Raw genomic sequence first — 14831 nt, forward strand, 5'->3', positions numbered from 1 at the left:
GCACCTGCTTAGCAGACATCTGCAGAGCAGCGGGCTGGGCAACACCCAATACATTTGCCAGATTTTACAATCTCAGGGTTGAATCGGTCTCGTCCCGTGTTTTGTCAGGTCGAGCCGGTAGAACTCGGTAACGCGGCACAACCGAGCAGGTGTTCCGCTTGCACACAGCGCCTTTGACAAAGTTGATCCAGTGCGCCTTCTTTCCCAGGTTAGCCACTAAGCGTCACTCCCTGGATGTTCTCCTCCCTAGCATTCTGGCCTGCGAATTCAGCGGAGCAATTCACGTCCAGACACACTACAAGTCACAGGTACTCTGTACTGGGGTTGGGCTCCACGCGCTTAGTTCCCTTTTCAGGCAAACTCCCCATGATGTATTCCCCGTGGTACGGTCCCCCTGTCTGCGGACCCGCGTTTCCTTTGGGCAGCCCTGCTTCCCCGGTTGCCGTGCTTGTAGAGTCCCCCTTCGTTAGGCTGGACCTACCACTGCGCCATTTCCCACGTATGGCTTCACAACCCTTGTGGTGTATTTGCCACATGTTGCCTCTGCAGGGTCTTTTCCCCCTGAAAGAATAGGAACGGGAAAGACCGCCTTCCCCGACGCATTTCATAGCATTAAGATTCACGTCCTATGTGAGAGACATAGTGAGAGAGAAGGCCGCGGCTGCCGGGCTTGCTCCCATGCTTGTCATGTAGCACCTGTTCCCCCCCTCAGGGGTGTGGGGAAACTAAGGTCTGTATATGACATCTCTTTGGGGGCGTTGGGGAGGGCTACGCGCAGTCGACACAGGTGCCTCTAGCATGCAGTAGCCTGCTTGCACCTGTCTCGACAGTTCACGTAACACGGTCAGTGTGTGCCCTTTTTATATGGGACCCCTTGTGTCACTTCATTCGACACAACGTTGAGTGAGTGATAGAAGGGGAACGTCATGGTTACTGCTGTAACCTCCGTTCCCCAAGGGAAGGAACAAGACATTGTGTCCCTCCTGCCACAGCACTAGACCTACCACTGTAAACGGCCGTACTTATTGCCAATGTGTCTGGCCTTTTCTCAGGTTCAGAGGTACGTTTGGCATCCCAGGAAGACCCCTTGTGTCACTTCATTCGACACAACGTCTCGTTCCTTCCCTCGGGGAATGGAGGTTACAACAGTAACCATGACGTTTTCATTTATAAAGTATTTAATTCAATTAATGGATTTTTCAAAAAGGCATTGCAATATGGTTATTTAATATATACAATTTATAACAATATATAACAAATTTGTACTGAATTAAAAAATGCAACTAGATAAAAAAAATTATATTGTGATATAGGATTTTGGTTATATTAACATAGCAAGGCATAAATAACTGTTTTGAAATGACACAAGGATTATATATCCTTCCAACTTCAAAGCTCTCTTCAAACTGCCAATAATTGAAACTACTTAAGGCCATAACCTTCAGACTTCAGACTGACTGTCAGACATTTCATTTTTAGGGTATTCAGTTCTGGTTGTGACATGTTTCTTGTACTGTGATACAAAATTACTCATACTATGATATAAGATTTTGGTCATGCCGCCCACCCCTACTTGTAAATCTTGCTTCTAATATGATGTTTACTTAACTTTGTTTAGACGTCTTCTTTACATGTTGTTTTTATAAAGATTAGAGGTTTGAAACTACAATAGGTTATGAGAAACTCTGAGTCAGAAAGCAAGTGTACTGACAGCATAGAATAAATATGGCTTTAAAGGGGTTTTTGCATGCTATTCATATCAAAACATTTTTATCTCACCCTTAGTACTGTTTCTAGATAGATCCAATTATACACTCGCCCCTTAGAAATGTTTTACTTTATTTACTTTCATACTTTATGCTACAGAATACTCTTGAACACATGATTGTTATTTAGACCAAAAAACCTTACTTACCAAACCTTTGGCTAGATTGTTCTACTCTGTCAGTAGAGCTGGGTGGTATAACCAACATCTTATATACATCTTATATTGTATATTTATATAATTGTATATCACAGTAACAGCAAATCATTATATAGTACAGTTAAAATAAAGTAGAAAAATGTTTTAGACTGCATATTATGTAACCATGTGATTATGCAAATGTTTTGAAAATACATTTAATTAAATACTGGGCAGTGGTGGCTCAGTGATTGAGGCTCAGGGTTACTGACCAGAAGGTTGGGGGTTCAAGCCCCAGCACCACCAAGATGCCACTGTTGGGCCCTTGAGCAAGGCCCTTAACTCCAGGTTGCTCCGGGGGGATTGTCCCTGTAATAAGTGCACTGTAAGTCGCTTTGGATAACAAATGTGTAAATGTAAATACTGTACTTTACTAATGAAAGGTACTTCATCTAATTTCATTATTTTATTTCTCTCTCTCTCTCTCTCTCTCTCTCTCTGTCTCTCTTTTGGAACTTGCGCACAAAACAAAAGATCACATTATTCATAACAAATACATATAATTCTGCATCAGTGCAAAATAGTGTCACATTATATTTTTAACTCTTGAGTTAAAAACAAAAGACACAAAACAGAAATACATTATACAGAAAATCTAATTGTCTGAGCTACAGTACATTTCAAGCTGTTGTAAATTAGCCACATTACGAACCCCTGCGACCATACATCGAGTATGGTCTTCTTCCCGTACTACCTCTTTCTTGTGTTCAGGTAGGCGGTAGGGACGACTACGTACCACTACACCGGGGGTTGCCTCGATGTGGTGTTCTATGAGATTAGTGCGGCCAGGGAGAAGCGAGATCATGTCTGAAAAATCCTTTTACAACCTGGCAACCTCCATACATTGTGACAAGAGGTGGTCTCCACAAGGGACAGGGGTGAACTAATCGGCCTTTAGATTCACTGTCCGATCTCCTCCCTCTCTGGAACTACCATCACCAAGGATACAGGGACACCTCTCTCCATGGTTTTAATAGGTTGAGGTGGTAAATCTGATGAGCCCCGCCCCTATCCGTATGCACAACCTCATAGTCAACTTCCCCAACTCTCTGTGTGATCTCAAAGGGCCCTTTCCAATTTGCAAGAAATTTTGAGCTCAATATGGGGAGCAACACGAGTACTTTATCTCCCTTTTCAATGCACTGGTATCTGGTATGACCCTCCTCAATCGGGGCAGTCTGTGGAGTGTCAGGGACCAGGAGCAGGATCAAGACCCCCACCTCCATTACCACAGGACCCATCTACACACAACCCCTTAAATAATAATCGAAAAGCCGGCCAGTTAGTTCCCAAAATTAGTGGATGGGTGAGGTGAGGACTAACAACCTCCTCGACATTATGCTTTTGTTCCCAGAACATTAACGGGATAATCCTGAATATCCCCATACACACACCTCACCCTTACCCAATTATTTATTCTTTAATAATTATTTATTAGTATTTGCATTCAATTCCCTGTTTGAACCAATCATTGATTAATGGATGTTTGATTACAACCTGAATCCACCAAGGCTTGATATGTACCCCCTTGACACTCACTGGTATCTGTTACATCCCTGCTCAATTGGGGGTGGTCTGTGGAGTGTCGGGGACCCAGATAAAGGCCCCCATCTGCATTATTTGGCACAGATCTCGGACATGAACCAGCACCACACAACTCCAGCAGACCAGCCCAAGCCTCCTACCCACACCTGTGGCAGTGGGTTCCCTCACTTCTTCAACAACTCGTAGTCCAGGAAGTCAGTGACCAGAAGTTGTTGTTTCACAGTCTGAGCTTCCCCTGTCAGCAGCAGCAGAAGATGTACTACCCATGGGTCCTGCGGCCATCTCAGGGCTTTGGCCGTGTGCTCAAAGAGCTCTAGGTAGGCCTCCAGATCTTCTTGAGGGCCCATCTTTGCGAGCAACATGTGAGGGCTCGCTGCTGCTGGGGAAAGGGCGGTGGCAACTCCCTCTTGGGGAACAAGGCTTAGAAGCACCCACCGGTAATCCTCCTGGGCCCGAAGGAGTGCCTCAAAATGTTGCTGCTGCTCCATGCATAGGTCCAGGAGGGCCTGGTTTTGGGCCTGGTGGATGCTGGCCAGGGACCTGAAGACACTCTCCAGTGGCGACGACTCCATGACAGCATATACTTTTCCTCATTTTGCCGTCTTTTGGCACCAGTGTAACAATGGAATAAGGAAGCAGGAGACGGTGATTCCAGCTCAGGAATGTCACTTTTACAAAATAATAAGTTCGCTTCAATGCTCAATGATATAGCTTCATATAACTTAAATCTTCAAAAATTGCATCAGCCAACACACACAAACAGCTCATCAGCTGAACTCTCTCACACTCTGAGGACTGGCCCTTTTATATTCCCCATATCTCACTCTCTCACACTCTGTAAAACAAACAAAACATCCAGGATGGGAACTAGGTAAATGAACGGGAGAGAAACACATAACAACTGACAAGGACTGAACAATGGGGAACAGCTGGAGGTGATCAGAGCAGGGAATTATGGGAAGTGAGGTTCGGGGGAACAAATAACAGGGGAGAAACACAAGGCAAACAACAGTGAATCATGACAGCTATAGAGACAGCATAGAGGCCCCGAAACGCTTCTGCAAAATTCCAGCACTGTACAGACAGGGCAGTGAACTGTATTTTCATTTTGCGCTGTTCACTAAGAAGCTAAAATATGCCACTTAAACGTATATAGCCTCCTTGTTGATGGAGCTCTAGCATTTAGAATGGTATCAACCACAGTCGGGGATAAACCATAATTCAAAAGAGTGCCCCATTGAGGGGTCACACCCACAACTTCCATAAAAATGCATCGATGCCCAGCAGTGTCAGGGGCGAGAGAGAAAGCCAATTCTCTCATTCAGCCTTATTTAATGGTGACGGCTCTCGACACACATGGTCTCAAGCATGCGTTGCTCGTCAGAAAATGGCCACCGAGTTCCGAGCATGTCCGACAAGACTCACGCTTTAGGATAGGGCGACAAACACGAGGAGGATTCCAGTGTTCGCTCGCACTCCTATCTTCTCAGACACAAAGCCAAAATCCCAAATGGCTCCAGCACATGGAACTCCAAATCTGGAGGCCATAGAACTGGAACAAGTGGGGATAACGCCTCATGGTGAGAAATTGCGAGCCTCTATGAAGCACCGCTGTCCTAGTCGGTCCCTTGTAATCTTTGGAATAACCACATTGAAATTGCTCTAAAATGTATGCTGTGTTAACGACATCCTTACATGTTTGCCACTCAAAAGGTAGAAAAACAATCCTCGCTTTTACATGAGTCGCTAGAAACAAACATGGGCTTTGACAATTTGTGCATTGAAGAACAGAAAATATGACTTGATGGCGTGAAAGTGAGCACCTTTATGGAGCCTGTGATGTAGCTCCCTATGGGACATCACTATAAGCTCTATCAGCCAATAAATTGTCTTTATTGTATAAAGGCTTCAGACCACATTACACTCGGATAGTGTCTCCAGAGTGTTCATACACAGCTCGAGTTCCACAAAAGGGAACTATAATTTTGCTTAAGGTTTTTTATTTCAGCTTGGACATTTCTACAATTGCACAGTCTACACCATCACTGCCCAGCCCTATTTGCCAGTTACTTTTAGATATTACTTACTCGACTGTCTGTCTATCTGAAATCTCTGTTTTCTATTCACTCTCTCCTTTTTTGTTGTTGTTTTTTTTCCATATCTTGTGTCTCCATGTGATGTTCTGACCTGTCTCTTTTTTGTCTCTCTCTCTCTGGTCTTAGTGATCTAGACAGGGACTTTTGGAACAACAATGACAGCAGCAATGTGCAGCAGCGCTGGAGCTCCTACCCACCCAAGGAGTTCCTCCTAAACATGTCCCCCTATGCCCCCTACGGAGACCCTCGCCTGACGCCCAAGTAAGTCTCGGTTACGGCTGGTAAGGGACCCCTTCACTCTGCGTAGGGCTGTACTGGAAGGGGAAGACCATCCTCTTTCTGAGATAAGTCAGCATTCATTCCTGTCTCTTCCAACCTTTAATTCCAACTTTCCCCATTAGCTTACAACGGCTTTCTGTGTCATAGTAATTACTGAAACCTATTAGGATGAATCTTGTGAAGAAATGTCTGGGTCATATTTCCAGAATAATTTGTATATGAAATCATATTTTGCATTAAGACAATTAATTCTACTTTCAGGACCATTCAGAAGTCAATTTGAAGAAAATTCAATTTGTTATCATTTACCCACCCTCATGTTGTTTTGAAACAGTAGGACATTCTTTCTTCTGTGGAACACAAAAGGAGATGTTTGGCAGAATGATAGCCTCTGTCACAATTTACTTGCAGTGTATGGAAAAAGATTAAATGAAAGTGAATTTTCATTTTTGGGTGAACTATGCCTTTAAGCACATTTTCCCTCCAAATTCTCATTAATGTAATGTGAAAAAACCTTTAATGTTTAATGTTTTTTAGTGCTGATGATGCAAAGAATTGGGTGGGAGGGGCTGCACCCCCATCCTCTCTCACAGCTCTCTCTCTAAACTGAATTTCATATTCAGACACTCAAAGGACTTCGACACTCAATCATTGATTCTTACCACTGATAGTTTCCAATTGTATTTTTGAATATGAAAATTTTACAGAGGTCCAGATCTCTGTAACCTTATAGCTAGTTAAGGTAATGTTTTTACTATAGATTAGCAATTGTTCATCTTGTGGTTACTATGTTTTTACTTCAAATGCAATGTTTAAACTTTATTTTTTGTAGTAAAACTATAGTAACCACAAAATTGTGATTTGTATTACCATTGATTTCGTTTTCCTGTATTATTTATATGGTTTTACAATGAATATCATGGTTAAAATATGGTTAGTGTAGTAAAACCATGGTAAAGTTTTTGTGAAGGAATGCAAAACTAATTGCGAGGGCATGCAAAACTCATTGCTAGGTAAAGCCACCTATTACGAGGTAACGCAAAACTTATTGTTTTACGTTACCTCGTAATAGGTGAGCATGCAAATCTATTTCAGAAAAAAATCTCACCCTGTCCTCTAAGGGGCTCAGTAGGTTTAGGGGTGAATTATGACTTGGACATTTCTGGAAGGTTCACAATAAATCACAATCTAATTGATAGCAGACAATAATGGATGCAGGAGGCTGGAAGTCTCCGCCCACTTCTCATCAATGTGCCAATAATTACAATCTACATTCTTGAACAAACATGCACTCATAACACCAGAGTGTGTTCACTGAAGTCAGAATTAATCTGTAATCAGTATATTCGTTCACCCACTCTACATTTGAAAAAATGTTGGCCATATGCAAAAGCAATCCCTTTACCAATCCTCTGGCATCATCATATCTTAGAGGATGAGATAGGTGCCTAGAAGGTGCTTCTTTGATAGTTTGGTTCTGTCCTTAGGGATTGTTCACACAAAACTGAAAATTATATCATCATCTACGCCAGGGTCAGGGTAGAACAACCTCGGTCATTATCCCAGGCCCTGAAACGAATGAGCCCCACTAATGTCCATTATGCTATAACCTACTGATTCAGCCTAGGGGAGGTGGGCCCACCGAGCCTTCTGATTTCAAGTGACAGCCCTGATCTATGCAACCTAATGAAGCCTTTGCAATTTTCCAGTAAATTTACATTTACTGGAAAACTCTAAATGTGATATTTGCAGAGTGTCCAAGCTGCTTTTTCCCTACAATAAAAGTGGATGAGGACCAATGGTTGCCAAACTCCAAAAACTACGAAAAAAATTACTATAAAAATAGTCCATTCAGTTCCAGGGTAGACAGATTCTTTGTGGATCTTGTCATGCGATAACATTGTGAGCTGAACAGAACAACTTTTTGTTATTTCATTTAAGTCACTTAAATTTGAAGTAATTTAAGCAATGTGTGGGTGAGTATATGATTACAAAATATTCTGTTTAGGTTAACAATTACTTCAAGTTTTTGGTTGAAAGATCTGGGGTATTGGACCTAACACTGGCAGACAAAGACCAAACACAAACTCTAAAAACATTTACATATGCAAATTAAATCTTTTGCTCCTAGAAAGTGCCCTGTTCCCTACAGCCCTGCCAGCACAACTAATGTCACAAACTGCTAACATTTCACCTGCAGCCCATGTATGTTATCCATGGAGACGGACAACCCTCAAAACATCTGACCTTTATCATAAAAGGTTTAGATACATTTGAGAACATCTAGATTGGGTTCATGCCATTTGTCTATTCCAGACTCCACATCTGATTGAATGTAGAAGGTTGACCGTTAACTCTACTACTGTATTTATTTGTTTTCATGACTAGATCTTTGTGCCCTATATGGTAGTTGGTTTTTGTCTTTCCAATCACCTGTCACTTTCCCTGTGTAGTTTGAACTGTGTCCCAGTTTTAAAAGTTGGCAATTCTCCAGATATTTTCAAACTTTAAATATATTATTAACATGATAACCCCTTTGTTTCCAATTGTTTATCATTACTCTTTTCATAGTTGCATTTCATTAATATAATTGATTTATTCCTAATTCACATTTTATTCATCATAGTCATTAGGGTTTACTTAATTTCAACAACATAAAAGCTGTAAATAGAAGGATGTCAGAGTCTATTATTACACAAACAATTTTCTACGTTAGTTGCATTCACATTGACATTTACGTTGACAGTAATTTGACTAATAGTTTATGGTGTTCCTACTCAACTGCTGTATCTAATTGTATAAAGTCACAACAGTTGGTATCGTTCATGTTAGCTCGAATTGAGAATGAGTGATTAATTTTTAGTTTGATGCAACATGAACGATAGCAACTGTTGATGATACGACAACTTTTGCTAGTCGCATGAATCACAGTCAGCGTGAATGCCCTTAATAAGGGGATATTCAAAGAATCACTCTGGACTTGATGGTAAAAATTAAAGGGACATTTAATACACTTACAGATTAAAATACTAGTCAGCAACCTGTTCATCTGCTTTAATGAATTCCAAATCCTCTCTTTTTCTGTCCGCCTGCAGAGGTTGATGCGCAAATGTTACTGTCTTATGTCTTAAATGGCCATCGACACCTTCTTTTGGAGTGTTAGTTTTGTTGTTGTACTGTCCAGATGTGCTGAACATCAGACTTTGTCACACTTGAAGGTTTGATTGATTCATTAATTGATTAATAAATAATGGGAAACAGAATAGGAACTGCCGGCCTATATCTTTAACATGTATTGATAGAAATAACAAAAAAAGGTATTTGATAAAATTTAGCATTTTCCCAATGTACTTAAAAAAAGCAATCCACTATAAATTTCTTCTCTATAAATTTGATCAGGTAACTTTACTGATTACTTTTAGAGAAAATAAATTACATCACTAATGAATTTACTTTTAAGTTACTTTGTAAAACAGTTTAACACAAAAGTTTGTTTTTCCGCTCAGTGAATTCAAAAGAGTGTCTATAGTTCAACCTCATTCTGTCATACACAATCCATACACTGAGCACCACACATTACAACCTTATAATGACTCGCTGTTGACCTTTTCAGTAATGTCACTTTTCCTTGCATTCACCATATTAGTGGCCATCAGCTGGAGGAAACACTGGCGGTGAAAGGAAAAACACCCGAGAAGCGATATCAAGAAAAACATAATAAAATTGCTTTTGATCCATGGTAAGTCCCAGAAAAAGTTCATAGAGGTCTGAAGACTGCACAAATATAGCCAAATTGGAATATCGCTGACATTTATTTAATATTTTATCCACGATTCATCTCTATACGCGTCGAGTCTGATGCGTGACCAGAAAGTATCCTTGCCTACTGGTACATCACCGTAAACGTATCTCTCATTCAGAAATTACAAAGTTTTTTTTTTTGTTTTCAGGTCTGATGATTTGGTCACAATAATACAAAATGTCTGTGATGAACCCGTCTGTATGAATGTTAGAGCTAAGTCCAGAAGAAGTTTTTTGTCACATCCCACAGCGCAGCACAGGACACTGAATGTATATGGAATTTTGGTCACAAACATGGTGAAGGTGACATCACATGAAACGGGTCATTAGAGAAACTCAAACAGATAAACACATCAACATAATGTTCATGTTTTTAAATGTATTTTACATGAACTGTACTGTTTTAAGAATATGTTTAATCCAAGTAGTGTATTTACTAATTAACCTTTAATCTGATTACAAAATATTTAGACGTACTGTAATGTGTTACACTACTTCTTGACTACAAATGTAATCTGTTTGTAATCAGATTACACCCAAAAAAATCATATTTTTGCGAAATGGCCAAATCGCAATTTTGATTTTAATTCAGTAATATAACAGCCAATATGGAAAAAAACAAACAAACGTTGATTAAGATTTTTTTTCTTAAGATGAAGAAAAATGTATCTTCCATTTATTCAGCTTTTTGTGCAGTGACATACATCAACATTACTTTTCTTAGCCCAAGGTGTCTGATATAGACGACTAACAGTTTGCAAATATTCCACAGAATATGCTGTACACCAATATCATCTGCCTTCCTATTACTGTTATCCCATGTTCCCACAAAATCAGACCCACCTGCATCCTCTTCCAGCCCCACAACCTAAGCCCCCTCTGGACCTGCATTGTGTTTACCTTTTTGTTTTACAGCTGGGTCTCGACTGGGATGGTTTACTACCACTATCCCTTATTGCTTTGCCTGAAGCTTCTGACAAATCTATCTATACTTTTTGTTCTTCTTTGCTTTAATGCTTACTCAAACTCCCATGTCATTTCTGTTATTGCATATTTGCTGCTCTCTTCCCTTTTCAGTGGAACACTGGAGAAAGGGGAAGTGGGTGGGGGGGCAGTGGGTGGATCCAGTCGCAGTGAGAGCTGCATAGGCGCAGGGACCAGCAAGTCTGGGAGGTGGCAAACTGTCCAGAGCCACCTGCACTCCGGCAGCTTGATACCAAGAAAGTGAGTGTCAGAGGCTGAGTTATATTTCTTTTGAGAAGTTTGGGCAAGTTTCCATGACATGAAAGCATAACTGCTGTTGTGCATAAAATAATGGTTTGGTTAAAGGAATGGCTCACCCAAAAATTCCAATTCTGTCATTGTGTACTCACCAATTGATATTCCAAACCTGGATGCTCCATCATGTACAAAAGGAGAAACTTTGAAGAATCTTCACATGATCTTCTTTTCTATACAACAACAGTTCATAGCCAAGCTTAAAAAAAAAGGACAAATACCTTTAAAACCTTCAATGCACCTTGACATCACTGACACATCATTTACTTTTTTTACATGTTTTTTGTCCCTTTTGGAGCATGAATCGAAAATATGATAGCATGAAGATTCTTAAAAATGTCTTGGAGTGAGTAAATAATTTCAGAATTGTCATTGTTTGGTGAACTACTCCTTTAAATAACAAATAATATTTAACAATAGTAAAAGCAATTAGTTAAAACTTTGATTAGAATAGCAGATCATTAATCAATGGCTTAGCTATGTAATCCATGCATTTATGTAGCCCAAAGTGGTTATACAAGTGGCCCTCACATTGACTGTGAGCCAGGTTGGTGGCTGAAATCAGTTTGCTTTCAAGAGGCATCAGACCGACGGTCATTACATTGAGTACTGTCACTCAGTAACCATTTGATAACATTTATAACATTAAGCTGTCAATCACAGCCTGCAAGGATTTTAAAATGTCCAAAATTATCTGATTTGTGACACTACATAGGAAAATGAAATTAACTGTATTTGATAAGCCTGTTTTTTAATGCAAGCTGACTGGGGGTGATAAACGTGTATGACTTTAAAAGAAGTGAAACAGGGCTGGGCACTATATTGTATTCTTTGTGAATATGTGCACCTGTTAATGAACCGTTCAATATTTTAATTGGACTTCCATTGGCACATGTTCAGTACAGACTGATGTCTAACCATTCATGTTCCTAGAAATCAGTTGGTAGGTTATCGTTTGCTAGAGAATTTATTTTGGAATATAATCTGAGCTTTCACTTACTATTTTAGATCGAAATCAGTTTTATGACTAGGGTTTCTAGCCCAGCTGTTGAGTTGACAGTTCTGATTCGAGATGTATTTTCCAGGTCCAGTGCATAAATTGATTGTCAAAATTATCTTACACCCGTGGTTTCGCGAAGATGGAAATCTGGCTGGTATAGTCTACTTTTTAAAGCCACCTGACATTTTGCATGCATGAATGGCTTTGGTTGTCAGCTGCACAGAGCCAGTGCAATGTAGGCAATCTCTGCTCTACACTTCAAACTAAACAACAATAGTTTTATTTACACAAACCTATGCTTTTGGAATCCTTTCGAGGACAAGAACTAGAGGGTATACTTTACCTTGGTGGTGGCATTATAGATGAGTAGACCGACTCTAGCTTCAAGTGGCACCCGGACAACTGAGGTAAATTAGTTGACACTCTTCAAAACATAATGGTGGGACAAACTTTGTTTTGATGGACACTTCTCAAGACCAATGGAGACACTTGTTAAACAGATAGTCTGATTAAACAACTTTTTATTGGTCATTTTGATTAGCAATTCAAACAATAGGAAGATGTTATTCGGGGCATTCCTTCTATGGTAAAAAGTCACAATTGCCAAAAGTTGGGGATGTGTTTTTCATCGGACAGCAACTATATGAGCCTTATGGCAATAATATCTTGTTTTTTTTTATATAGTACCTCTAAATTTGAAATTTAAAAATGTAATTTTAGTACCAAATTAGCTATTTAGCATGATTACTCAAGGATAAGGTGTTGGAGTGATGGCTGTTGGAAATGGGGTCAAAAATTACTTTTTCAAATAGTGATGGTGCTGTTTTTTAAACCAGTAATGTCCTGACTAGACTTTGTGATCAGTTGAATGCCACTTTGGTGAATTAAATGACCAATTTCCTTCTGAAACAGTAAAATCTGTACTTCATTCCAAACTTTTGGCCGTCAGTGTATATTTTACTAATAAACATGAAAATGCCTCTCTGGGACTTGGGTTAACATGTTTGAGTGGCAAATGACTAGTTGACTCATTGAGTTTGCCATCGATTCAGTGAAACAGACTCGCTTGACCTTAATCAGAGATATTAATAAAATTCACCAACTGTAGCAGCAGAAATGCTATAATTGCATTTCTGTCTTAACACTGCTGGCTTACAGATACAGCCTCATGTCCTACAGGTTTTCTCACAGTTTTAAAAATAGTTTAGAAGTTCTGTTTTACCATTTGTTTTATTATTATTTTTATGTAATTTTATTTAGTTGTCTCTACTAAAGCATATGAAAGCATTTCATGTTTCCACTCCCATCTTCAACCGATAATTGGTTTCTATATTTGGGTAGGTAAGAATTGCCACCCTGCCTCATATCTTTCTACTCCTCCTCCTACCATCTTCTTTTTCCATCTGCCTCCTTATGCACACATTCTCTATTAGGGTTTCTATCACTTGTCATCTTGAGGCTCTGTAATAACAAGCAGCTACAGGTTTCTGCTGAAGCTCAAGGATTTGCTTGAGGACTCTAAGAATCGCCAGCACTTCTCCATCAAACAATGTTTGGATGAGTGCAGATGAAAATATCTTGTCAGTGTTTGTCAGGATTGGTTTGGGAAGGATTTTTCAAGACATTCCAACAATTGCTCACTGAGATCATCCCCAATTTCCTCATTTATCAAACACTTAGAACAAATAGAGAGGGCAGTGAAAGGAATAGTTTACACCAAAAATAATAATTCTGTCATCATTTACTCACCCTCATGTCGTTTCAAACCTGTATTATAATCCCCCCCCCCCGTGGAAAACTAAGTGTGAATTATCCTGTCTGCTAGTTTCCGTTTAATGAAAGTGAATGGGGACACCAAAGTGCACCAAAGCTCAAAAATAATAATAAAAACACCTTAAATAATCATTAAATTGCTCCATATGACTTGTATACCATATTTCAAGACTTCTGAAACAATAGAAATCCGGTTTGTGTAGTTAATTTCAGAGCTTCAGCGGAGGGAATTATTATCAGTGAATAAATACTTACATTTTGGTCTGTTCCTCACACAAAGCTCTCATATGGTTTTAAAATAGTTTGGCACACAATAAATATGGACATCTTTAATGATACGTTTAAGGTGCTATTTTTCTTATTTTGGGGCTTAACATCCCCAGTCCCCATTCACTTTCATTACATTATATACTTAAAAAATAAGATTCATTATAATTTTTCAATATTAAATTGCTGCCGTGTTACAGAAGATGTGAGAAAACCATCTGAAATGTTGGCTTTGTGTGCTTTTTCTCAGTCAGCCATAGAATATTTAAAGTTCATCTGAGAAAAGTATTGGCCTAAAATTGACTATTCAGGCATAGTGTTTAACAAAGTGCTTGCACTTTAATGTCGAATTTCACACATTGTTCATGTCTCACAGCAGCCAGAGGCTAGCTGAATCCAACGAGAAAACCTATTCATTTTCCCTCTAAAGAAAACAAAACAGAAAGACTTCATTTGGAGAGCAATGTTTTTTTTTTCTTTTATTCTTTGATTATGCTTTCCTTTGCCTCAGTGTTTTCTTGCTTTGATCATTGTTCTTACTGAGTCCACAACCCCCACACACTTCTCTTTGTTCCCTGCTATTCAAACCATATTTATAACACACAGAAATAAAGCAGAGATGACAAATAGAGTAGATTGGGAATGTAAGTTGTTTAATGACAGTTCAAGCTGCATAATGGGCGTAAGTGCAGGGTGATATACCACATTACATAAATGCTCATATATATATATATATATATATATATATGCAGCTCTGGAAAAAATGAAGAGACCACTGGCTTACATATATATATGGTATGTATCTTACCATCTTTTATGAAACAGTTGC

At 39.4% G+C, this 14831-nt stretch overlaps 1 protein-coding gene across 1 annotated transcript in view; it reads left to right on the forward strand.

Moving 5' to 3' along the window:
* Positions 1-14831, forward strand: part of LOC127647336 (synaptotagmin-7-like) — a 223042-nt gene that overhangs the window by 109303 nt on the left and 98908 nt on the right. The window contains exon 4 of the mRNA XM_052131520.1: positions 5731-5865. Coding sequence (XP_051987480.1) covers positions 5731-5865 — 135 coding nt within the window. The remainder of the gene's footprint in view (positions 1-5730; positions 5866-14831) is intronic.

This window comes from Xyrauchen texanus, chromosome 1 (assembly GCF_025860055.1).
Source record: "Xyrauchen texanus isolate HMW12.3.18 chromosome 1, RBS_HiC_50CHRs, whole genome shotgun sequence".
Taxonomy (NCBI): domain Eukaryota; kingdom Metazoa; phylum Chordata; class Actinopteri; order Cypriniformes; family Catostomidae; genus Xyrauchen; species Xyrauchen texanus.